Source organism: Streptopelia decaocto (assembly GCF_964273445.1).
Source record: "Streptopelia decaocto genome assembly, chromosome: 7".
Taxonomy (NCBI): domain Eukaryota; kingdom Metazoa; phylum Chordata; class Aves; order Columbiformes; family Columbidae; genus Streptopelia; species Streptopelia decaocto.
In genome coordinates this window covers 22,415,809-22,443,451 of record NC_138661.1, presented here as the reverse complement: position 1 = coordinate 22,443,451, position 27,643 = coordinate 22,415,809, and the positions used below count along the sequence as shown (strand labels likewise).

At 35.9% G+C, this 27,643-nt stretch overlaps 1 protein-coding gene across 5 annotated transcripts in view; it reads right to left on the bottom strand.

The window, feature by feature from the left end:
• Positions 1 to 244: 244 nt before the first annotated feature.
• The window catches only part of CEP128 (centrosomal protein 128), a 123,547-nt gene continuing 96,148 nt past the window's right edge, over positions 245 to 27,643 (bottom strand). For 3 of the 5 annotated variants that reach the window (XM_082059632.1, XM_082059633.1, XM_082059634.1), the window contains 5 exons: positions 26,489 to 26,512; positions 12,371 to 12,448; positions 10,583 to 10,696; positions 6,776 to 6,884; positions 245 to 826 (listed from right to left, as the gene is read on the bottom strand). In XM_082059632.1, coding sequence (XP_081915758.1) covers positions 720 to 826; positions 6,776 to 6,884; positions 10,583 to 10,696; positions 12,371 to 12,448; positions 26,489 to 26,512 — 432 coding nt within the window. In that variant the 3' untranslated portion in view covers positions 245 to 719. Of the gene's footprint in view, positions 827 to 6,775; positions 6,885 to 10,582; positions 10,697 to 12,370; positions 12,449 to 13,985; positions 15,723 to 26,488; positions 26,513 to 27,643 lie in introns of those variants that run through there. The other 2 variants (XM_082059635.1, XM_082059636.1) reach the window with 2 other exon arrangements.

Sequence of the window (27,643 nt, the reverse complement as noted above, 5' to 3'; positions counted from 1 at the left end):
TATTGAACTTTTCACAGCCACATAGCAATGCTCGTCAACATGCTTAATGCAGATGGGTGAGATTCAGGTGCTGTTTAGTGCCTTACCAGAGGTCATCTGATAAAACTGTTCTGGTCAGAAGAATAATTCTAAACAGCTGATAACAGATATATGCTGAACCTGAAATCACGATACAAATTCCCACTAATTTTGAGGAAATTTGGTTTTAATATTTATCACTTCTTTCTTAAATGAGTGTTGCAAATTGAAGAACCTAAAATCATAAATGTGTCTGCACAGCACTGTACAATGGATCTCACAATAAATATTAGGACAAAGGGCATTTCTGAATATTTTTTCATTATCAATAATGTTATAAAAAAAACAAACGTCAGAACAATTTCTGTGCAGAGGTGAATAAGCTCATAGCAAAGATTAATATCACAGGTCTTTAATTTCATAATATTTCCAGAATACAACAAATTTAGATTAGGAGGACTGCAGAAACAAATGCAATAGAATAGCATAATCCCAGAAAACCTTTGATGTACAAGTTCCATAACTTATCACAAGTGTTCATTAGAGTCACTTTTGGTGCTCTTTCATTTAAGTGTTTGGTAAGAGCTGAGTCACTAAGGGTGCATCACTCTTATAGCAGATGGAATCACTACTGTTCAAAACCAAAGAAGAGCAGAATGGAATTTACCACAGAGAAAGCTGGTGTGTTTTTGTAAAATGTGCTACTGCTTCCGTCTTTCTGTTTGCAGCTTCATGTCACTGCCAGCAACATTAATGGAATCTTCCTTGGTGGCACTTGTATCAAAAGGAACCATTCTTTTCATAAGCGCTACAAAGAAATCAGACAAAAAAGTAATTAAATGCTTTCAGAGAAACACATACATTTTGCTGAATTACGATCAATGTTTATATGAAATATATATTTGATTATACAACACAATTTACACAGTAAGTAATATGGTATTAATAAATATTCAATATTCATAATGTTATGGATAGAGAAACGGACTTATTTTTCTAGAAAAACAGATTTTAATTCTGTACAATACAGGCATGGCCAAGATCTTTCTTATACAGACGAAGAGTATACTGCATTAAAAAAAACAGATAATTCCATTGACATTTCCATTTAATTTCCCAGTATTTTTGTTTAAGACAAAACAAACTACTCAGAAAATTCCTGAAGGAATATCTTTACCAATAGCACAGACTAAAGTCAACAAGCAACACTGAACAGGTGTTCATAGGACGCCATACTGTGTATGTACCTTAATAGTCCAGTAAAACTGCAGCAGCATGTAACCAAAGGTTATTTAATAGAGAGCAAGTGTTCACAGTTCGATTACAAGGAGGGATATGTTTTCATCTTCTGAAGGAGAATTGAATCACTGTGTTCAGGATATTAGTAAAACAGTGAGTTATGATTTTTCAGCATAAAGTTTTCAGTATTAGTCCAAAACAATGCCACTTCATGCTCTTTCATCAGTATGTCCTGTGGCCAGTATTGAAAGTAAGGTGAAAAAACAAAATGAAAATTCATTGCTAAACTAAATAAATTTGCATTTTTCAAAACGATGATGTCAAGTTTCCAATCCTGACAAGTTCTTATCCTTGAGCAGCCTTGGAAGGTTTTTTTATAGAATGGTGTCCCACAGGATTAGGATGTTACAATGTCTTCTTACTTTTAATTAACTTACTTATTTATAAATGTCAATATAAATTGTCTTAAGAACTTATGAAAAAGTATGCATAGAGGGATAAAGACAGACATCAGCATACACTGAAGGAGTTAACTGTTATGACAATAAAAACAGCATTCAGGACAATCTGGTTTTATCTAAGCATTATATCATTCCTACTATATATCATGTTGACACATGAGAGTTGTGGAGCACCAAAGCAAAAGGGTCACAGAAGACTGCGGTCCCAGCTACAGAAGTTGGGAAAAATGGTGGCTATTGTCTTTTCCATCAAGTCACAGCTTATGAAGCCCTGGGACATAAATTCTCAACAACAACAGAAAGCCTGAAAGCCATGTGGCTTCTGGGAAAACATCCAGATTAAAACCTTGCAGTGATGAACTGTACAAAGGGAAAGGCAGGACTCAATTCACAAAGCTAATGCAAAACTTGTGTAACTCTAGGGACCTTTATAATATAAAATCCAAGAAAAATAAAATGGCCATGAAAACAATTTCTGGAGATTATTCTTTAGATAACAACTAGTGGTGACTTCTTAAACCAGCCGTTTTGGTCTGATAATAATACAGACTGCAAACCATGTCTAATGAATGCTTCCTTGTATAAATTATTTTCTCAGTTAAACCTCTTCCTTTCTAAGAAAATGGGTATAGAAACAAAAGCTCATTCCCACAGGATCTTTAAAGTAGTTTGTAATGGAAAAGCTGTTATAACTGTAGAAATTATACCAGAAACGTGAAGATTAGACATAAAACTGAATGTTCATGTTAATTACTTTTCCTTTTAACTGCCTGCTGCATTGGCAACTTTTTACTAAATATATATGGAAGCAGATTGCTGTTTCCCTATTTATTTTTTTATACTTTTTACCCCTCTTTCTTTAATCAATTTTAAACTTAAATCCCAGGATCCCACACACAGGTAAATTAAATTCTATCAAATATGTCTGCTCTCCTCCCTGGTGCTCGCTACAACTCATAAGAGAACCAAATTGGGAAGGAATCTTCTAGTACTACTTACTGACTCTATAATTTGTAAGGTTTCCTGAATTTAAGAGAGATGGAGTGCGGAAACATGAAATCACAAAGGCTTGGAAACTGTTCCAAAAGGTAAATAAAAAGTTCACTCTTCTGTTTCTGAAGCAGGAAGGAGACAAATTAGTCACAGAAAATAGGTGATGACATTTTTAGGTAGATTTATCAAAAGCTACAGGAGGTTTGGGAGCAAAAGAACTCAAATTATGCTTTGCTGTCAAAGTCTTAAATTATAAGTAATTAATATAATTACTGGAATTAAAAGTTCATAGTGTTTATGAGACTAATATGACTGAGGTAGCCAATTTTATCATTTGCCACTCACTGGCAATTACAAGAAAAGCTCCTTAATGTTAATACCACTGCAGAATTGTTACTGTCCTCAAGAACTATTGCAACAACTTCAAAAGACACATTTGACAGGTGGAGATCAGATTCAGCGTAAAGGTAAAACATACAGGCACTAGCCAAAGTCTGTGAAGTAATTCAAATACTTTAGTGCCATAAGGTATCAGAGACATCCACAATGGGCTGCGAAAGATGTTGGGACCTATGGGAAACCTCTGCATTCCAAAATGACAGCTAGAAGCATACTCTAAGACATTGAAAATGATATCAGGTGTCTTCAATGGGCACCTGACTTACTCTCGTACTTATTAAGCATAAAGAGCATATAATAGCATTAACTCTTAGGAGAAAAGAATCAGCAAAGTGAGAAATTAAGAACACCATCTTCATTCTATCAGAGTGAAATAAACACAGGGATAGAAAAAATGCTCTATGCTTACTTCTCTGTTTTAACAGAATTTTATAGAATACAAGTAAGAAACTAAAACTCTGAATATTTTTGTATCCAGTTCCTTTCACTTAAAAACAAATAGGAGAAGGTGAAAAGCATTCACTGTTTTCTTACTTTTTGCCTTTTAAAAAAATATTTTTTTAAATAGCTCTTTACCATCTGTGCAAAAGAATAAAACTAACAACAGTCTCAGCACAATTCTAGGATTTGGAAAATATTAAATATGAAAATCAGCTTAATTTAAAATGTGGAAAATACCTTCCTAAAAGTTTTAAGCAAGGAAAAAGAAATGGTTCCTCAGTCATGCCTCAACATGGTTTCAAAAGCAGCCTTCATCAAATGCTGAAGACTCCAAATATTTTATATTTATCAATATTGAATCACTATTGTCTTTCATTCACCACTTTTTAAACTCCAGAAAGCCTAGTGCTGGTAAAAACTGTTGAATCAGAGAATAATTATCCAGAACTGGTTCATCAGATTGGTATTGAGGTCATCCCCTGCAACTGTACTGGACCTGTTGTTCTCCTCTTTCCGCCCTCACAACAGAAATATTAGAAAACATCCCTTTCAAGGGCTCATTTAGTTTATGTCTTTGCAAAGAATGCCTACCAAGGACTGCAACCTTAAGAGGATATAGTTTGATATGAACATCTTTTCATAAGGAGTATGAGAGAATGATTCATATTTACCACCACTATTGAGAGGAAACTACTGAAATAGAAAAGACAAAGGTTTAATCCTACTACCAGGCTCCTACCCTAACATTAAGTCCCACTAATGCTATAAAAAATGATGTGGTTAATTGTGATTACTTTTAAATCTTGAAAGATAATAATATTTAAGCAAAATAATAATAACGACATGACTACATACACTTCAGTGTTTTTCCCAAAGCAACCTTCCTGTTCCCAATAATAATAGTTTCCTGTGTCAGGAAGGCCCCTGTGAAAGATAATCCATGTTTTATCCAAATAGCAATACAACCATGCTCCAGTTTCAAAACCGCAAACCACCAACATTATGTCACTTATTTGCAAGGTTGATCACTTTAAGCATTTTTAAGTCACTGGTACTTATTCCATCAAATTCAATGCTCTTTGCTCTTTCCCTTATTTCCTTTATTCCATATACTAATCAGCCTTTAAAAAAAAAATAAATCTACTTTTCTAACATCACCATTCCTTAATTGCCTCATTTAGCCACACATTAGAAAAATATGGGAAGAAGGTGACTGAAATTTGCTCTAATATGTGAAGACCTCAAAAACAGAAACTGAAAGCAGATATTGAAATTGCATCTGTACCACATAAAATTCCAAGATTAAACCACAGCCTACTCAATTTCTTGGCCTGTTTTTACTTGTGTTATATATGTAATGTTCACAGATGTATTCTTCTCTATTCCTTTCACTTGTTTTATTTTGTCCTATAACCCTTAAAGAGTGTTTGCAGGGGCATACTCTTTGCAAAATGTCTTTGCTATGCCAAGAAGTTTAAGGAAGAATAAAAGACTAAAGAATCAAATTTATTTACTTTACCTCGTAGTCAATAATGTGTTCCTTGAGCAAACCTGCTTCATCATTAACTTGCATCCTGCATCTCTACTCTTACCTATTGCACTTACCCAACAGTGCCACTTCCCACACCACGTTCCCACCTAAGTGTACTCTACTTGCAATACCTGCAGTTTCTCCATACATTTTGCAACATCTTCCTCCCCTAAGTGGAATAGAGAAAGCTGTAGCTGTTTTTAAGTTCTGCATATGAGCTGGCCAATAGACAAGGTACTGCCTATATAGCCAGCAGATCAAATAGAAGATGTATTTGAGCACATGGTGGAACTTTTCTTCTGTTGTGGTAACTAATTGGGCCTTTCTTCTAAAGCAACTACTGATTTTCATGAAATCTGTAATAACTTACTTGTCTTTGGGAACTCAATTCTGACAGTTTTAACTGAAATTTGCTGTATAGTTCATAAGTTATTATAGGAAAAAGTAAAGACAGATGGTATGATCAAATGGATCCTATTTCTCTGACAACTGTCTAAAATTGATTAAAAGTACTAAAGTAACTAAAGTCCTAGCAAGTTCCATTCAGGTTAAGCAATATAAAGATATTGTAATATTTTAGGAACATTTATGCTGCACATTTAAATTTCAGTGAGTTTTTGCAGTGGGATCACAGAGTTGCTGAGGTTGGAAGAAATTGCTGGAATACAACTAGTCCAACATGCCTGCAAGGTATGGGTTATTTCTTTTCTGTACCCCAACCAGGCTGGGCTGTACTTTGCCTTGCAAGGCTTTGATGGAAATGAGGCCAGGGAACATGGAAAAAACATCTGAGTCAGAGCAAACTGTTCCCAAAGTACAGATGAGATGGAGGCATTTACTCTTATGCTTTGTTCCCACTATTGGTTTTTCAGTATGCTCTGCAAAAAGATACTAATCACAAATTGCAGATTCTGAAAGGAAAAGAAACCAATCATCTTTAACCTCATCAGATCAAGTCAGGACTTACTGGAGATGAGCAGTAATGCACTGCAGTACTCATTCTAAGATGCAAAGGTCTGAAAGTACAATGAAGCCTGAAATTGGACTTTCCATTACATAGAATGCAACTTAGTGAATAGGTTCCCTGCACACAAACTGGCTGTATTGAAAAGAAATGGAAGGGGATGCCATTCTGAAGAAAAGTATTCTGACACTCCTGCAAAGGTGTTCTTGTACCAGATAAAGATCTAATATGTCCTCTCCTACTGAGCAGTTACTAGCTGTATCAGAGATCCCATAACTTTTCATGACAACAAGCTGTATATGCACTAGAAGACAGAAAGAATAGTTAAAAACTATTGAAGCAGAAGCAAAATTAGTGACTTCAGCTTCCACTGGCACAAAAGCATGAGACTAATTGGTACAAATGAAAGCTGAGGGTGTCTCTTTGGCCCTTGAAAAGATATACAGCTTAGACAGGTATGATTCTTCATGCAGAGATTCAGAATCCAAGTGCAACCTTCTTTTTTTTTGGCATATGTTTGGATGACAAAGAGAATATATTGTATTTCCCAGTTAAGGAAGAAAGAAAAAAAGGGGCATCTAAAGCTATTATAAAACACAGGAGGACTCTTAAGATGGCTCTAGCATTTTTTGATGAAAAGTAGAATATCTCACTCTCTCAAGTAAGACAGCTTTATAAGAGGAGAATACATTACTTGTGGATTTTTTTTTTATGTGAAACAATACTTACAACCTGAATCTGAGAGCAGTGAGCTGGACAAAAAGCTGTTTTGAGTTCGCCAACTGGAAGAGGGAGCAGCCACTTCTATATCAGAAATTTCAGCATCCATTTTCATGTCCTATGGCAGCCACATAGAAATAATTTTTCTCTGTTAATATCAAGAAGATGTAAACTTTAACAAAAAACATACACTAGCGAACATACAGGTATATGCTGTGATTTCACACATGCTGGAAAATACTGATTTGAATTCCCAGAATTCTCAGTATTGCAGTCAGGTTCAAATTAATTTGCTTATGAATTTCATGCCCACTTCATCACTACAAAATCTTTGGAAAAAACTGCTTTGCCTTGAGAAAAGCACTGGGAGCACTGCAAGTTTTTGTCACCACAAAAAGTTGCAAAATGCTCTGTTTTCCTGTTTATATCATATCCACGGTTCAGGGAGAAGCATAGCAGCAGGACAGACATCAGTGGATGATTAATTCCTCGTCAGTGAATGGTCCACATTAATTCACTGAAGTTCCACAAGTAAGTAGTAATAAAAATTAAATCAATTTTCCCTGCCACTGAGGAAACTCAAACTTCTTTGATTTCTCATATCAAAATACCTTCAGTTGCTTTTCCATATTTTCTGTTAAATGATTAAATAAAGCCTGAAGTACAATGCTACTATTTACTGTGAGACGCATAGAGTATAGCTTTTTGGTGAGTAAAGTCATTTGGTCTATAAGCTTTAAAAAAAATCATTTTCAAAAAGGTCATTTAAACAAAAATCTCTGTAAATCTGTATTAGCACTGCTGCAAGTAGTCCCCAGTGGCAATACCTTCCAAAATAAGATAAGAAGCTTGGCTTGGTATCCAAATTACTCAGTTTCTTGAAATGAGAAGAGATAATGCACAAATGCATCAGTTCATGAAAATACTCAGTTTTGCTACTGAACTCTTATCATAAAGAGCCTCAGGGAATTTTGTTAAAACATCTTGTGATTTATAATTCATGCTGATACTAAGATTTGAAAACTAAAAGAAAACAAAATAAAATTCAATATTAATTTAGAGACAGAATGAGCTTTTGTCCTGCCACTGAAGACGGATTTACTCCTATTAAGACTAATGGGAATTATACATATTAATCCCCTTATGTGCTGATGAGAGGCTTAATACCTTAAGGGTACATAGCACAATAGCAACTTTTAAAGAATAAAAAAAGGTTTTGTCTTTTCAATCTGCTTCCAGAAATTTTATCTTAGAAGAGATCTTTCAAACAAGTAAGGTGCTTCTACCAGCATCTACAATACACAATGGCTTTCTCTTCACAGAAATTTTAACTTACATAAAATACCTTTCCTCATGTATGCTGTGCTTGACTAGATGGTCAGTTGTTCGTGGCAGGGAAACTGTCCTAAAATATTTGCATTTACCTATCACATTTGCCTTTTGTTTTCTAACTTTCTCCTTTGTTTTTGCTTCAGTTTGTATTCTCTATTATTTATTTTATTTTTATACATTATATTTACTTTCTTTTTCCCCAGTTTCTTCTTTATCCACTATTACTTAGCCCTTTCTTAACAGAAAAATCACTGTTGTTGTACTTGATGGTATTCTGCCAGCCACTGGCCTCCTTTATTTCTGGAAATCTTACATTTTAGCACATACAAAGAGCAATTTTGATTTTCCTGGGCTTCTAAGCAACACATATTTTACAGTCGTCTGACAAGACTACAGAATATTGAAAAGATTGAGTAGGGACAAATGAAAAGGGAGGAAGGGAGGAAGGGAGGGAGGGAGGGAGGGAGGGAGGAAGGGAGGAAGGGAGGGAGGGAGGAAGGAAGCAAGGAAGGAAGGGAGAAAGGGAGGAAGGAAGCAAGGAAGGAAGATAACTGCTTTTAGAGTAACATTTGACTTTGGTTTCATTTTTGCTTCTTAAAATGAAAAGAGACTAGGGCACAGGATTAGATAATGTTTAAAGAAGTATAGTACAAGAAAGGCGAGAAAGCAGATCATAACAGAAGAGAAAGATTAAACAAACAAGTCGTTTTATCTCAAATTGTCAATGTAAAAATTATACAAGAACTCCCGTTTTTTTTAAACATGCATTTTCTTATCATCTACCAAATACCTGTCTACTTTGTATTGCAGTACTATTACATTGTGTTCAGAACATGAGACAAAACTATTAGAAAGAATTAACTTTGATATCCTCAAGCCTACGCTCTTCACTCTTTCAACCAATCAATTTTAGAGATTCCCGATTGAGAAACAGTAAAATAAAAGAAAAACAAAACAGATCATTTGAGTTAGTTCCAAGGGAGGGTAAGAAAGGCGAGCATTAAAAAGGGTTTTTTTAGACTAAGCTAGCCTGATCACTGAAATCAGATTAGCAACTGCCTGTTACTTGGTTTTGAACATTCTGTTCTATTCGTAACAGCCGTGACAGCAGACAGTACAGTATGTCATGCAAAAACCCAATTAGGCCTGACTAAATGGAAGCCATTAAATGTTCCCTGTTGTCTAAAGAAAGAGGAAAATAGAGCTAGAATCAGCTTTATACTGGATTCTGAATAGACAGTTCAAATCATGCAAGCTCAGTAAGCTCAGTCAGCTGAGTACAATATTATACTCTACTGTCAGCTGATTGCATTCCACTTAGCTTTTCAATGTTTTCCAAATTTCAATGGCTACTGAATTAGTAACTCTTATGTGAAGGCAACAGAAATTAAAGAAATTGAAGATTATCATTATCAACAGACCTGTTTCTTCCTTTCAATTCTTTCTTACAGAAGAGCAACATGGCTTTTTCAAGTAGCTTAATACCTTCTTCTTATAACAGCAACTTACTAAGATAAAATAATCTGTATTTATTTTACCTTTTCCATTTTTTAAAAGACTTACTGGTAAGTATGTCCTCATTTTACAGAAGGAAGACTGCTATGGAGGAGGTGGGGAACACAAACAGCTTCAAGTATTTTGATATATAGTGAGTGATCCTAGATTTTGAGCTTGACTGCTTAGACACACTGGGTAAGATTCATTGCAAGTGAATCTTGATTTGATTGTGCTAAGCACCAGAAACACTAGCATGCCTCTTCAGTGCTGATCACTTATTTCAACAGCATCCATAAGAAATTGTGGTTCTGCTAAAGGAAGCTGCTACCATTCTGTCACGCACTGAGAAGTGATATGACAATGAACAAGCCAATATGAAGAGAAAGAAAGTGTGTTAACAGCTGGAAAGGTGAAATCATTACAGGCAAATGTTTCTAAACAAGAGCCCTGGATTTGTATTGCAGGGAGTCAGGAAATCATGCTTAGCCCTGAGAGACCTCTAGCAAATTACTTCCCCTCTGTGTGCCTGGATCTCGTTTATGTATGAAGTGTATCTTTTGTAAAGACATAAAGATCAACTACTGAAAAATCACTATACATGATCTACAAATTAATCATCCCTTAATGGAGGAAACAGGTTCTATATTTATCTTTTCCATGAAAGGACAAAGGAAAATTGAACAAATCAGTCAAAAAATTGCTGCAGACAGCAATTTGACAAAGCAGGTAAGCGCTTGAGAGTAGCAAGGTACAGTAAGACATTTTTCTGCAACATTTTAAAGATTTTTTTGAAAATATCCATGGCATTTTACAATGAAGACAACATTTCTGTCATCAAGTTTTATATCTGTCATGGCAGCTACCTAAAACAGAAACATTCCTGTGTGATTCTAGTCTGTGTTTGTACTGGGAGTTAATATACATCAAATAAGCTTACACTGTTGATTAAAAATAATAGAGAAACAGAAGTGGAATACACACACATACCTTGAATTTTGGGGCTCTCTGTTTTGAATCTTCCAGTTGTTGCTTTAGAGAACTCACTATTTCTTTATACTTTGCATACCTTTCCTCAATCATCTCCCTTCGGCAATGGGACTCCTAGAAATGCATTGAAAGATCTAAATTATTTTGAAATGTGAAAAGCTGTTAATAAATGTTGGCTGGATACTATAAACACGTGTATCAGGAAGGATTTTCAATACAGTAAGAGTGAATTGATTACTAACTTTCAGAGGTTGAAGTGCATTAAGATGAAAATAGGTTAAAATGTGAACAGCCTCATCCTTAATTGGTGAATGACTTCTTGTACAACTACCACACAACTTTTGAGGTGTTACCAAAGATTTACTTCTTCTTTCTTTCTCTCTTCTTATGAAAACATTGAGGGAAGGACTAGCAGTGGAAAGCAATGGATGGCCTTGAAATTACTTCATTCATGCCTACCACTTCAGAGTAAAATATGCTATTGTACAAAAAAAAATAAGTGTATTATTTTCAAATAGAAGAATTAATGAAACTCCGAACTGGCATCATTCTCACAGGTAAGGTATAAAGATTAGCTCTCTTGAATAATAAATGGAAAAATTATAAATTAAACAATACACGGTTGTTGGCAGAGACTTATCTTAAGAAAACAGTCTTTAAAAAACTTAACTTCATCAGGGAGAAGGCCAGAGCTCAAATTAAACCAAACGATTTGGGTTCCAATCTCAGGAATGCTGGCTAAGTGATAACTACAGCAAACCAGAAAATTACAATGTCATTTTGTAGTAATGTTAAGCAAGAGAGTGCAAGTGTGAAGGAGACTGAAGAATCCCCACATTCAAGCTTCTGCTTTGCCTGAGAACAGAATTTTTTCTTTAGCAGTGTGAAACCATTGGAAACAGAAGGCAAATGTCAACCTCTCTGAAAGTAAAAAGCTCTTCTGGGGATACCTGGAATGTGAAATTAAGACTACACATTTCAGCAATATTTTCCTTAAAAACCCCCAAACATTTCAATCAGCATTTGTGTTCCTACCTCTGTGGACGATAGCAATAAAATAGTGTACAATTTTTAACACATGACCTCGTGCAAGAACACTTAAAATACAAAATGTTCCAAACAAGCATTTTTTATGACTATCTCAGTATGAGTAATTCTACATAGCAAATAAAATGCACAACATTATGCATTTGTTGATCTGTGATTTAATACCAATTTACCATGTGGTTCAGCCACATAGCCACTTAAGATCTAATTTGACGCTTATCACTCTTGACAGTACTCCATCACTACTGTCAATATGTCCCATTATGTTCAAACAAACACATCTTGATTTTACAGTGATACTGGGAAAATAAGTGGCAATTATTTGCATTATGTCAAAACAACAACAACAACAATATGTAAAGGTCACCCATTTCCACTCATTACTTTAAATATTGAAATAACTGCATAATTTATTTCATTACAAAATTTTCATTTTTAACAAGCAATAACAGAATTTGCCACTCAATACAAATATTCTGAAGCAGTAAACAGGACTTGATCTATTACGCCCAGTTATCAATGTTTTCTTACATTATGTAGCACCTCAGCAGTGCTACTTATTAGGGATAAATCAATAAATTAAAAAAAATCTGTATAAACATGAAAAAAAATTTCAGTATGTTTTTCTCTACATAATATGTACATATATGATTTTAAATATCTTATTAACCAATTTATCCATACATTAATTAACCAAAATATTTTAGAACTACTGAAAGAGTCAAATAAATTCTTTCTCACTCCAATATCCTTAAAATCTTCTAACAGGCTCAGTTTCTCAGGAACAGACTCCAGATGGTCTAAAGCTACTCGAGTACTCTAAAGAACAGAAGATAAAACACAAAAATTAATCAATTCTTCCAGCCATCTCAAACATTAAAAATCTATTACATATATGGATATATGGAAACAAGATCATAGGTATATATGTGTCTGTAAATTAAACAGGTCAACACTAAACAGGCTGTTAAGGAAAAAGGGCAAAATAAAGCACAGAGCAGTTTCCTTAACTTGAATCTCCATGGATAGTTGCCAGTTTATTGAGCAGAACAATACTTATTTACAAATTTGGAGTTTATGTATCCTTCAGAATGAAAATTTCTTTTATTGCACTTCAGGGAGTAAAGTACATTTAACAAAAGTACAAGTCGATACTCACAATGTTTACATCTTTGCAGTTAAATACAAAACAGAAATCTGTTGTGTTGTGTTTTGGTTTGGTTTTTTCTCCGAGTACAAATACATGCAGTTAGCACTTAGCTAAATATAGAACAATCAAATTTTGTATTTTTGGTTTAGACATATGGTATGTATTGCTGAAAGATGAATTACCACTCTAGAGAGATTTAGAATTGGACTCAACAACAAGATCTCACCTGCACACCAGGGAGAAAGAAAAAAATCCGGTTTATAGCATGACGCAAAGAATTGAAGAAAATGAGTATCACGTTGTGGGTTTTGTGCACAGGTGAAGTTAGTTGGTCATGCATAACAAGTAGTGTTGCCCCATAAGCCAGAATCTCTGGAGCTTCACAAAGGCTGCCCTCCTATTATTTGCTGAAGAGCAAGCAGAAACAGTACTGTTCGTACTTTCTGAACAACAGTTGGTATTGCCTCCACAATTCTATAAATCACACTTCTTCGGATAAGGTTCCATTAATGTGGTATGCAACCTGCCAGTAATAGGCTTCATTAACCATACTACTGCCTTGGCAATCAATAAAATTCAACAATCCTGATGTCAAATATCGTTATGCTGTAAAGTCTGTGCAAAGTTAATTAACTTGCCCTTAACTACAAAAGCTCTGTTACCAGTCTTGGAAAGTCTCAATCTGACCAACATGAAAAACATCCCATTTAAATCCCAGACTTAAAACCTGAAGAGACTAAAACCTTCAGTCACACCAGGATAAGAAAAATCAGTGGGAACCTCTCAGTACAAGTGCAGTCTACTCCAAAAACTGTGTTTCATACCATGTAACGCTCCCTGACAACCTTCAAAAGCAACCCAATGAGTCAAAACTGTAATAGCATTCTACGCTGGGTAAATAAACCACAAAACACAAGTAGTATTAGCACACAACAAAAATACCCAACCAATTATTAATTCTGAAGGAACTGTCTACGGGCTTCATTGTTACAAAAAAGTGTATATCCAGGTAAGTTAATCCCCTAGAGAAGAACGTGTTTCTTTAAGAATGTAGCTCATAAGAATACTTCCTTAGTTAAAAATCAATCACATAAAAAATTACTAAAAAACTGAAAAAGGAGGAATAGCAATGAAATGAACACTCGTGAGGAGCAGGCAGCTTAGGTAACAATATTGTTTTATTAATATTCTGTTAATAATCACATTACAAATAGAATGGATGTTATATACTGTAATAGGTATATTAATAATTCACTAATAAATTAAATAGCATTATAAGAAACATATATTGTATATATATATAAAGGCACATAGAAATATTACATATTTACATATGATCATACATTAAGAGCAGTATTATTAAAATTACTATTTATACTGCTACCATGACTGTCTAGCATCCACAAATCTTTTTTTCTACATGCTGCTATTAATTATATAGACAAAAAGTTACCTGCACAATGAACTAAACAAGCCATTGCGGCTGAAATTTATAAGCAATATTGCAAATTACAATAACATAATACATGTGAAGCCATCATATTTTGCTTTGAACCAACCACTTGCTAGGTTAAGTACACGCTCTCTCATTCTTACACCATAGGAGAGAGTCTACAATCACCCTCTATTCGTCTTCTCTCTGCAGCTTCTCATTTTACAGACCTCTTCCAATCTTTCCCATTCATTTCTTTTTCAGGCTGAAGAGTGTACCTGGTTCTTCCTCATATGGAAGAATTTTCATGCCTTTGATTGTTATTATGCCTTGTGCAGCCTCTCTAGTTCTGTGTTTAAGGTAGAGAGGGGGACTGAAGAGTGGAGAACCAGGACTGAACAGAGTAACCTCAGTGCAGACACAACATCAATTTAGAAGCAACAATGTCCTATTGTCTGCTTTTTTCCTAACAGCTCCAAACACACAGTTTTTAATACTTTAAGAAATATGCTTTCCATAACAAATGAAGGTCAAGTTTCATAAAACAAAGGGATTCATTTGCATCTCACAGGACTGAACTTGTGACCAACGTTCAGTCCAAATAAACTAAATAAAGTAGTGGGCACGAGACTCTTCTGTAATTATATGTATGCAAAAATACTATGCATTTAAGAGTATTTCTTCAATTTTCTGTAATTAGGAAAAAGATGTACTGGCAGTTAATATGCTGATGATACTAGGGGCTATTTTTATAAAACCACCACCTGGTTAAATCAGTTTTGCAGATATTTGGGTTCTTTTTACTTCTGAGACTAATGAGGTTCAAACAATATCTCCCACCTTCTAGGAATAAAATTTTACCCTTAGACTGTATGCTTCACTAAAAACAGTCTCTTTTACAACACCATTGCATTCTGCAGAAGGATGCAAGATGAGGTAGGAGAAAAATATTTGGGAATTCCCAAATCTGTCCCATTTTTCAGGATAGTTTCTACTCTTCATACAGCACAGAAGAGAACAAGAATACATTCCAGTCAAAGGTGCTAGAATAATAACAACTCCATTATCATAGGTAAGAGGAAAGAATTTTACAAGAGGTTGGATGAATTGCAGCTTCAAGAACCATAGAAAGAGTAGGAAGCCTACAAAATGGGATAAAAGGATTGACCAGCGCAGAACGATATGTTAGATTTCAAGAAGCAGAGGAAGAACTCTTGAAGATGAAACGGAGTAAAACAAAGATTCTTCAGTCATTTAGTGAGAACAGGGAAAATAAGGTAAGGTTAATTTAGGTATGAACCCAAAATGAGTACTTTGCTTTTATACTAACACATTAATTTTGTTAGATTTCAAAAAAATGTACAGGAATTATACAAGACTAAATATATGAAGTTATGCCTGAAATATGGGTAAACTACTTCCTGAAATGGGCAGCACTGAGGACACCCAGGTACAAAAAAAGTCCTTAATTGCATTGTTGACAGCCGACCATGGCAAATGCTGGAAAAAGCCTGGAAAGAAGAAAGGTGAATAGTTGCACTGGCTTCCACTGAATAAAGTATGGCAAATCAGTTTTGCAGAACTCAAAGGCAGAATTAATAAAGGTTATTTCTTCTAACAAGGAAACGGTAATTTCTTCTTTCTTACCTGCTGCATGAGAAAGGAAGGTAAGCAGATTTCACACTTAGATAGTAATGTTTGGACCAAATCTAAAATTTATTATATTATCTTCATAAGACATCTTGTATTATAATGTGTAACGTAATTTGCAATCAGGTCTTTTTTATTACTTGCAAAATTCACCAAAGAAGATTTTACAAGGAGAAAGAAAAAAATACTTCTCCTGTCATATATCTAGTTCTTTACCAGAAAATAATTACAGAACCTGCATTCATATATTAAAATTAATATGTAAAATCGATTCTTCATATTTTCAGGATTCAAACAGGCAGGTAGTCTACATAGTGCATTTAAAATGCTTTTCACAGATTATAGTGTAGAAATGTTTTTATAGCTATAAAATACTTTTTTTTTTTCAAATGCCACTATACATCTCTACTTGAAAGTAAAATTGCCTAGAGGTATCTATCAATCTCTAATATTTCCCTCTTATAAGAATCAAGCATTTCACTTTTACTACAGTAAAGCAGCCTTCATTCATATTTCATGCTTCATTTATAGTGGCCTTATGTTCAACAAAGCATTAATTTTCCACTCCATTAATTTATGATGAGATGTAATGTTTGCTGCTTCTTGCCAGAGTAGCCCCTGTTACTGGTCTGCATGTGTGTTTCTAAGTCTGGGAAATATATGAGAGATATCAGACCCTAAGCAATCCAAAGTTAACTATATGTGAAACAAAATACTGAATCCTAACGTTCAGCAGTCATCGTAGTGTCACACAGATCTGATGGACACATGTCCACAACGTTTTTTACTTTGAACACTAACAACTTCCCTACGCTTTGAGAAATAAAATCCTTCCTCACAGGAAATAACCCCAAAATTGGAATATCCCTCACTCTTCTTGGTCGAGTAGAAAATGAAATCATAAATATTTTAAGCTTATGTTATATATTACCTGACACATTTTGCTAAAATATTTTAGTTATGAACTGCAGAAAAATATACCTTTGAGATGTCACAGAGTTGAAATAAAGTTACCTGGGTCACAGGACACATTTCATGTAGTGGCTCCTCAGCATGCTATAAAGTATATTCAATTTACAGCATTTTTTTTTCCAACTACAAAAAGTTTTGCTTTTTTCCCCCCTATTTTAACAAACAAAACCTGTGATCTGTTCTCTGCATAAAAGGAACTCAGGCCCTAAGTGTAAGCCCATGCCTGACGCCATCTCATTTTTCAATTCTTTCTCTAAACTGCAATGCCAAGACCTCATTTCAACATTGTCTGTAAATGGCGTCAAGGAAGATGCTCATGATCTGTTCTCCCAAAGTGTCTCCTAAATATATCCCCTCTAATTCACATCGTTTTTGGGGAAACAAACAAATGTCTCAGCTAGTCCTCATTAGTGACATTAAGAAATGTAATCTTGAAAGCAGAAGATGAGCCTTTGAGTTACGTGCATACTCAGTCCTTGTTTTTTTGGTTTCATCAATAACCATGTTGATAAAAGATGATATAGGCTACTTAGATTTCTGAAAGCTTATTTTTTTAGATTCCTAAAATTTAAACCTAACTTCACACACAAAATTAGGGGCTCCAGGCTAACAGCTGCTGCTCAGGAAGTAGACCATGGGGTAATGACACATATTTCCAAGAACTTGCTAACTCAGTGCTCACTATCCATCAGAAAAGCAAAATCAGTACTGAATATAAACAGAAGAGGAAAAAAAAAAAAAAAAAAGAGAAAAAAAAAATCCAGAGAACATGGAGAACTGGGCAATCACCAACTGCATAAAGTCCAACAAGGGCAAGTGTCGGATTTTGCACCTGGAACACGGCAACCCTGGCTGTACATACAGGCTGGGGGACAAGATACTGGGAAGCAGCTCTGAGGAGAAGGATCTGGAGGTTCTGGTCAACAACAAGTTGAACATGAGCCAACAGTGTGTCCTGGCAGTCAAGAGGGCAACCGTGTCCTGGGCGCATCCAGCACAGCATGGCCAGCCGGGTGAGGGAGGTGATTGTCCCGCTCTGCTCTGCACTGGTGCGGCCTCACCTGGAGCACTGTGTGCAGATCTGGGAGCCACAGGATAATAAAGATATTAAGTTACTGGAGAGTGTCCAGGAGAGGGCTATGAAGTTGAAGGATTTGGAGCGGAAGCCATAAGAGGAGCAGCTAAAGTCACTGGGTTTGTTCAGCCTGAAGAAGAGTCTAGAGCTTCCTCACAAGGGGAGGAGGGGCAGGCACCCAAATCTTCTCTCTGGTGACCAATGACAGAACCCGAGGGAATGGCAGGAAGATGTGCCAGGGAGAGTTAGGCTGGACATTAGGAAAAGGTTCTTCCCCCAGGGGGTGGTGGAGCACTGGAACAGGCTCCCCAGGGAGGTGTCACAGCCCCAAGCCTGACAGTGTTCAACAAGAGACTGGACAATGCCCTCAGACACATGGTGTGAACTGTGGGATTGTCATATGCAGGGACAGGAGTTGCACTCAATGATCCTTGTGGATCCCTTCCAACTCAGGACATTCTACGATCCTCTGATAATTATTCCCAAGTATGAATTTACAGTGTGTTTGCCTCTTGACTACTGAGTGCAGCTGCAGACCTCTATTTCAGCACCAAAATAGGGAAAGGTCAGAGAAGAGCAACAAGAATGACCAAAGCCACGGAGCACTGTTTCCATGTGAGAAAAGATTAAACACAATGACTCAAAAAACTACGACTTTTCAGCCAGAAAGACAGATGCCTGAGGGGAGAAATGACCAATTTGCATAAAATCAGAAGTCACATAAAGATAGAAAAGTTTATACGGGTTTAAGCAGAAAACTGAGCAAGTTCATGAATAAGAAAGACCATGGAAGGGTTCCAAATTCACAGAAACTACATCTGGGTCTGGAAGTCTCTGAGCTTTGAATGGCTGGAATCAGAATGAATGAGTGGGAAACAAAATATATGTCAGTTCTGTTCATACGCTCTTCCCTAAGCATTTTATTTTGGCCATTGTTGGCAATGTCTATAGCTGGGCTAGACTGACCTCTGGTCTTAACCAGAACAGTTACTTTTATAGTCTAAAATTCTCACAGTCTTCTGAGCAGTTGGTGAAGTGATTTGAATAGGATAACTCACACGCTAACATTTTTCAGGGACGGAAATGTGTGCTTTTTTCATAAAAACAATGAAAAGAATGGTAGTGATGTGCAAATAAAAACAGGAAAAGAACAAAGCCAAGTTTGTTAGGGGTAATTCAATAAAGAAGGAGGCAACAAAACATGTTGAAGAATGGGAGGGGAGGGTGATGGAAGAGCTTTTAGTTGGTCCACAGAAGTGGTCTGGTAATTTAATGAAATGCACAGCAACCTCCTAAACATGGATCAAATGCCATATTTGTATCATTAATGACTACACTCTATTCTATTAAAAGAGATTGATTTAACTGCACAGATAAAATGCAGTGAAGGATGTTAGACGCACCTGACACAGAGGGCAATTAAGTACTGTTAACTTTTTTCCCAGAAATCAGAAAGCTGTATGCCATAATGCATACGAATAATCCTAAAGAGAGCAATCACATCTGTCTGCTCATTGTTTAAAAGGGAACAGAAGGTCCTGATACAGTGTACTGATGGTACTGATAAGAGGAAGAAAGACCAATTGTACTAATTGAAGCAGTATTAATGACATTTTACTTAAAAACAGTCTCTTCAATAGAGTGCTATTAATCTTGCTGTTTTTAAAATAAAGATTATTTACTTTGAAAAGGGGCGTTCTATGTTTTCACAGAGAATGACACAACAAATTACTCATTTTCCATGACTTCATACAAACACTTTGATGTTTAAACTGCATGTGAACAGTTAATCCTCTTATATTGATGTATTCTTGGTGATAGAGCATTTCATGCTGTCTCAAGGGACAGATCTAAATCAAAATCAGATACACATTTTATTTTCAGTCTCAAAGCTGCAATGCTAAATGCAAATAAATCAAAGCAGGTTTGTATACAGTCCTCCTAAAGTTTGCCTTTATAGTTGATATATTGAAAACACAAACATAAACCAGAATCCAAACTTCATTGACTTTCAGGTACAGTGGTCCTTTCTGTTCTGAGGTAGGTAAAAACAAATGGCTATCTGTATTGCACAGATATTTTTGAAAATTAGAGCTGACTTAAGTACCAGTTAGCTAATCCCCAAAGAATCCTCATAAAAAAATTAAATGCGACTGTAATTTTAACTGACTGCAATGGATGTGAGCAGGCAGTTACTCACAATTCAGATGAAAGATATAATGTTAAAGGTGACCTACAATGACTTATTTTCAAATGGCCTTAGCATGTTGAATACTGAAACAGCAAGAATATGAGGCACCCAGCACATACAAAGGTATCCTTTGCTTTCTCTGTTAACATCTGTAACACTATGCATTGTCAGCTTCTCTCTCCAGCACTAGACTGATCCATCATACACTTCTTTTAATCAGGGTGTCACTATACTTAAGAGGCCTGAGGTTCTCTGACTCTCATATGCCAGGCAAACTTCACGATACCTGTGACATCCTGCGATGCAGTACATCGTATGTTTAGAGGGAACTTTAAGAGCAAACAAAAAATGTATTTTGTATCTTTATATTCCATGTATACCATTACTCCAATTATACCACTGTTTGATGATTTCAGCACATCAAGAAATCAATTTACCTTTACAAAGATAGGCAACACATAAATGTATCAAGTTACACAATATGCAAGTTCAGTTGTTATTTTTTTCTATACTACATTGTTTCATCAACATTTAACTAGTAACACTTTTTTTTCAACAAAAAGTATATTTATACTAATGAAAAACAAAAGACCTTTGTTAACAAAGCATTGCAAATGTCAAACTAACTGAACTTTTGATTTAGACTCCAGATGTTTTTGTGTGGAGTGGGTGGACCACATTTTAATTAAGAAGGCTTCATGGATGCTTCCTTTCCTGTTTGCAAAGACATGGACCATTTCTTTTCTCATCCATGAGTATACAACATCTCTGTGGTAACTACAGGAAGTTTTTATATGGAAAAATGTTAGGAAAGTATTTTATGAATTTTTGCTTGTTTGATGCATACCAACAGCTGGAAATGTGGAGGAGGCAGTGCAGTTCTTTGGCAAGCCGGCTCTCTGTGAATCATCAACCAGTGCTCCAAGTACTACTGGGGATCCACAGGACTAATTTTTGAGAATCTATTCTTTATAATTTAAGATTTTCATCAGACATCCAGATACTGGAAATTAAAAGAAACATAACACAAGAGGCAGAGTGTGTAAAGTAAAGCAGTGTTAGAGGGCACACACTCATAAATGCTATCTTCAACTTTCTGGAGCTTTGCATGCTAAAAATTGTCACATGTAATTTATGATAATGTTTTGTATGCTAACAGTATTTCACCAAGCCTTCCAGAAAACACCACAAAACTTTAAGTAACACAGCCTTCATGGGAAAGAAGAAATTTCATTCAGTTTTACAGCTGAGAAAAGTTGAAATACAAAAAGAAGTGATTTAACCAGGGATACACAACAAATCAGTGTCAGAGTAGAAAAAATAATTAGGAATTTGGTGTATTGATTTCCCGATTTTAATCAAAAGATGCACAACAAAAGGAAAAAAAAATCTATGGCAGCATCAATATGTTTGTGTTCATAAGGTTATACCTTGATCAAATGTAAAACATTTTAATCTAAAGTGAAGGATCTAGCAGCATACTAGAAACATTTTAGTTAATAGTCTATGGTCAAAATTTATCTTGTTTTCTGATATATAAACCAAACAAAAATGCATGCTATGCCTATCTATGTTTTACTTATCAAGTTACAAGCATAGTATATTCTGTGAAAGAACTCATAGATACACATTCTACAGATGAAAGGCCAACATTTCTAAAGTGAATCCTACGGATGAAGCACATAGGATCTCTCTTTAAAATTATATTTACATACACACATAATATGTTCAAAAAAATGGAAGTTAAACTAAGAACTTAAGATTAAAAAAAATAGATTTATACTGAGATTTTTACCTTCTCTAATGGAAAAGAGATTTTGGTTTATTAAAATCTGGCAAAAACATTCAATATGTGGAAGACATCTTCACAATATTGAAAGGAGCTTTCTAGTTAGAGAATGTAAGGGTTGCATGAGGAGGAGTGTTGCCAGCAGATAAAGGGCAGTGATCATTCCCTCTAGTCAGCCCTGGTGAGATGCACGTGTAGTGCCAGGTACAGTTCTGGGTTCCCCAGTATGAGAGAGAGATACTGCAGACAGTTCAGCAGAGGGTAACCAACATTCCTTACAAGCCTGGAGCATCTCTCCCATGAGAAAAGGCTGAGAGAGCTGGGACTGTTTAGCTTGGAGAAGAAAAAGCTCGGGAAGATCTCATCAATGGGTAAAAATACCTGAAGGGAGGGGGTAAAGAAGAGGGAGCCAGGCTCCTTTCAGTGGTGCCCAGTGCCAGGACAAGAGGCAACGGGCACCAATTGAAACACAGGAGGTTCTGTCTGAACATAAGAAACACTTTTTCACTATGAGGGTGGCTGGCACAGGTTGCTCAGGGAGGAGTCTCCATCCTTGTAAATATCCAAACGCCACACAGACACGGTCCTGGGGAACTGGTTCTGGGTGACCCTGCTTGAGCAGGGGCACTGGGCCGGATGACAGAAGTTACTTGGTGGGAGTGAGCAGAGGAAAGGCTTGGGGAACTTTGGGAAAGTTCTCCACACCTAGCAAAGGGATGTGATACACTGGCTCAGCCATGAAAGGAAAGGAAAAGGCGAGGCAGGACAGAGGATCTCGGACTGTTGCTCCTCTCCCAGTCATTTTTATATGATCAAAGAACAGCTGGGGGGACCAGAAGGCCTTTGATGTAATGGTAGTTTTTGCCAGACACTACAGAAGCAAACTAAGGGGAGAAGGAAGTATTAACACTCAGATTCAAGGTTTCCTAAACATTCATGCTTACAAAGTACAACAAACATGAAATGGTTACAAGAGCTAACAGCAAAGTTTGCTTATTGATGGAAGGCATGTTGAGAAACAGAACCCTGAAATGGATAGCGTCAGACCATTACACAATCTCTCTGTGAAATGCATTGGGCATTGTCACCCTTCCAATTCTTCTTTTAAAATGGGTGATAAATCAGAAAAACTAATGCAAATTTGAGCCTGCTACTACAGTAGAAGAATCTAATAGCTTTTACATTGCTGAGCGTGTGTGGACAGAAATTTGTTTTACTGGTATTCAAAAACGTTACTGTCATGAACATAAAATATGAGTTACAGCAAAATACGTAAGTGTTCATACTGAAAAGGAAATTCATATTAAGTAACAATTTTACAGAATACTTACAGCATTACTGGAGTTAACCTAGATTTATAACATCGTAACAAAAAGCTGAATCATGTCCAGAAAAGTCTGATTCAAGCATTCTAAGCAAGTGGTAACCTCACTGCTGGGTTCTCTACTGAAAGCAATAAGCTGCCTTATTGATCAAAGGATATAGAATGCATACGTTCTCTGGAATAACTTCAGGCCGTGGTTGATTTCAAATTAGACTTCCCAGTCTTCTAAGTCAGACTAATAGTACTAAGGCAGAGAAATGTGACTTGCATCTTATGCTCCCAAAGAACGTGATGTAGTTTACAGAAATCCACTGAAATCACAAACATGGCATGTACCTACAAAATACACCCTGACCTCTTTATGAGAATTAGATACACTTCCCATTGTAGCTACATCTGAGAATACAATACTGACTCTTGTACACCCTTTGTATGTAAGAACCAAGCTACACTCAAGAATAAACTAAAACACCTTAAAGAGAAATCATATTCATTCTAGTAAAACATCAGACTACATAATTAATTCCTAAAGTATTCAGAAAAATTACTTGTTAACAGCTATGTAATAATTAAATTCACTTTATTAAATAATACTAAACAAACAAACAAAAAATCAAACAAAATCTCTCGGTACTCAAAACCTCCACTTTGCCCGTACTTGTTACTCCCCTGGCACTTCTCATGAGTTGAAGGATTATTTCAGAGTAGACCCTGGTTCTTCAGCTCCATTTCTATCTACTACTGAGTCAAAGTACCCCTGTTCTTCTTTCTAACCTTCCAGCTTCTGCTCCTGCCCTCTGTACCCTGCTGGAGCAAGAACTGGTGTACCTATCTATTGAGCTATACTGTAGGACAGATCTGATTGAAGAAAAAGAGCCAAAAAATCCAAAAGATTCTTGTGATGGGTACTGTTTGTTCTCGGGTCCCTTATGGGAGTGACCAGATCAGGTGTCACGCCCTGGTAATACAGCATTTTCCTTGGGAACCACATTAGTTGGATAAGGAAAAAGAAGATTCAAGAAACTGTTGGGTCAAGCAGACAGAGTGAGTAATGGGTAGGAGATGGAGCTTCCAGCTCAAGCAGACTGCTGAGAGGAGAAGGAGCTGCAACTCACAAATTCACTGAGTTCTAGTAAGGTAGGCCTGGAAGGTTTATTCACCCTGAACTCTGAAAAGAACCTGCTTGGTTCCTGTCACATTTCTTCCACAATTATTTTTTTGCTTAAGTTGCCAAGTTCATCATATGGTTACCACAACAATTTTACTGGCAAGTGCAGGAGGCAGAAATGAGTAGATTGTAGACAAAGAGTAAGGGCTTCTCTCTCATAGCTCATCCTGACACATTCATATCACATAAGTATTCCTCTGTGTGTATTTTCTTTTTAAGATCACTGAAGGGGAGGGGGAGAAAGAGAGAGAGAGAAAGAATGCTATCATCCTCAGAACTGAAATGGAGATACAAAGGTCAAAACCACTTCTTATTTTAAAGTATTCACACAATCAGCTATCTAACATCTGACTTTCGAGTACACCTAGAGATATATTTAGCTGGAACTCCCATAGAATTTACCTATTAGTAAAACTTTGTATTTCTAAAAATCAGGCCTGAAAAGTCACAAAGTCAGATATCCAGAAAATGAGGAACACAAAGTAATTAACGGTCTGTGAAAAATTTGGTTTAAGTGATTTGCCTGACATCATAGAGGAACTTCATGGCAAAATAAAACTGAGTGCCTTCAGAGCATTTGACAGCCTTCGTGATGACCATAGTTCTCTTGCCTGCAATCTCAGGGCTTAACATTACACATCTTCCAATGTCAGCAATAATGAAAGCAGTGATTGATTTCAGGCTCTAGGACTCAGCATCACAAATTTGCATTCAGGTGTCACCTCCCAACTTGCATTGAGAAATAAAATTATATTTTACTGATAATAATCCTCTTCTATCGGAACAATAACTTACAAATCTTCCTTCTTAAAGCAGAGGAGTTTAAAAGTAGAAAGGCCTCAGAAAAAATAGAAACAAATATTGTCACAAAACATGGATTGAATTTGCATGATGTTGTGCATTTTGCAAGCAGTTACCCTCTGCCTGTGTCAAAATGGCTTCTGGGCACAGAAAGGACAGGGCATTTGGAAGCAGTTTAACTCATGGTTCATCAGAAACAGATGGCAAGTGGTTACGTGCCCAACTGGTTGTCACGTAAGCAAACCATGAGTAAGAGATGCTCCTGAACAGAGCTAATGTCCTGGCAACACTTTACATTCACAGAGCACTATGTGAAGTGCCAGGACACAGAACCTGAGCATTAGGTCCCTGCTCCTACGAGGCAGGAGTTCCAACACTGTACTCTGATTTACAAAGGGACTTTTATTAAAATATCGAGTATCATTTAAATATATTTTTGAAATCTGAAGGTGTTTTCAGAGAGGCACAGACAATCAGGAAGGATAAAATAATAATTTGCACAAGCACATTTTAAAAGTTTATATTTGTAGCCTTGATATTGTCTCATTGCTGGTTTTTTAGATGGAATTTTCTGCATTTCCGATGAAAAGAAACTACAAGCCTGACACATACTATTGTGTGACGTCTTATTAGACATTCCTGTGCAAGGGAAAGAAGCACAGTTCAGAAATACTAGGGCAAGCCAAGACTCAACAAAGCTATTACACCTGACAGGCTTACTATAATAGCTTGATGCATCTGGATAATCCAGTTGCATTCATGGCATGTACATGCATGAAGGAAGACTTTTGTCCTTCCAACTTAGTATCTCATTAAATGATATTATTTAATCAATTAAAATGGCATTCCTTCATGTTTTTATTTGCAATGATGATGTGGGCAGATGAACTGATTCTGTCTGCATCTCCCACCATAAACATCTAAAACGCATCCACAGCAGTCACTGGAATTACTAGATCTTTCACATGGACTTTCACCATAAGAAGTGTTATCAGTAGAAAAATAACACCCTTTATACAGCTCAAATCTAGGACATTTCCCTTCCCAGGGAGGGGACGAGGACTGCACTGTACATAAAAACTACAACATTACACTGTATTTCATACAACTGGTACTTAAATACAGTAGTAAAAATGTAGTAAGAAAGATGCAGTATAAAATTATCACATCTTAAAAGTGAAGTGACAGTTAAGAACTCAGAACCTCCACTTCTTCTTTTAAGTACATAAAAATAATATTTTTCTTAATTTAGAAAAATATCAGCAACATCACTGTGATTGGTTTGGAAATGAATTTAAGACACTTACCACTTCTAAGGCCATAATACGTTCCTAAAAATAAAGTACAAGATCCCATTAGAAGGTAAAGAATATAAACGCAACGTAAGTTGAACAATGATGAAAAGCATTCATTTTGGTTTTTTGCTGGTCATGTGTATGAAATTGTGTAAAAATCTCTGAATAGGAACTGTTGTACTTAATTGGAGCTCTGGCTCATTTATCATACTATCTCACAATTTGCTCCAAAGAGAAGAAACTCCCCAGAAACAGTGTAAGAAAGAATTTGAAAATATTAACTCCATTATGTACTTTTTTCCAATAATACAATTAGATTTTCAATATTGTTGATTTTACTCTTATGTATCGCAAAGCTCGATTTCTTTTTTTGATAATCTGTGACCATAAATCTGCTGTGTTTTGGAGTTCATGTCACGTTAGCATCTGGCTTAGTTTTCTTTTAGACATTTCCTTAGAAAACTAAAAAGTAAATTCCATATCATTATTCTGTTATCCAGAAATAGCTCTGAAGAATGTTTTATTAATAACAAGATGACATTAGTCAAAGTCTAATGTCAGATAAAAATAAAATGCAAATAAAACAAGCTTGTGTCAGTTTTAATTCAGCACAATATATAGAGAACCAAGAATTTTAAATTTACTGCATGTATTTTAACTTTCAGTTTCCATTTAAAAGTACCTCCAAGAAAAATATTAAGAAAGTAAAATCAAGATCATGTAGTCTGGCACTATGTCTAGAATAGGTAGGATATTTTTGACTAATCTAAGAAAACACACATTAAAGTGTCTAGGTGAGCCCATACTTACAGTATCTGACCATTAAGACATTGCAGGAATTCTTACCTTGCTCAAATATTACCTTTTTGAAAATATGAGAGAGGAATTTTTTTTGTTTTCCTTTCTGGGTGGATTAGACTAAGAATCACTGTACTTCTTCCTGTTCTATCTCTCCCTAACAGGTAAAAATGATTGTAATAATCTGGACTTATTTCTGCAGCATAAAAGACAGACAAATCTGAACTGATTTCACTATTTTGGAAGAAACAGGTACAATAAAAATTTCTTAGACCAATGGAAGAATTTGGGAGCCAGAAACAGTTCTTCCCATTTGCAAGATTTCACTTGGTTTGTTCAGCCTGGAGAAGACTGAGGGGAGACCTCATT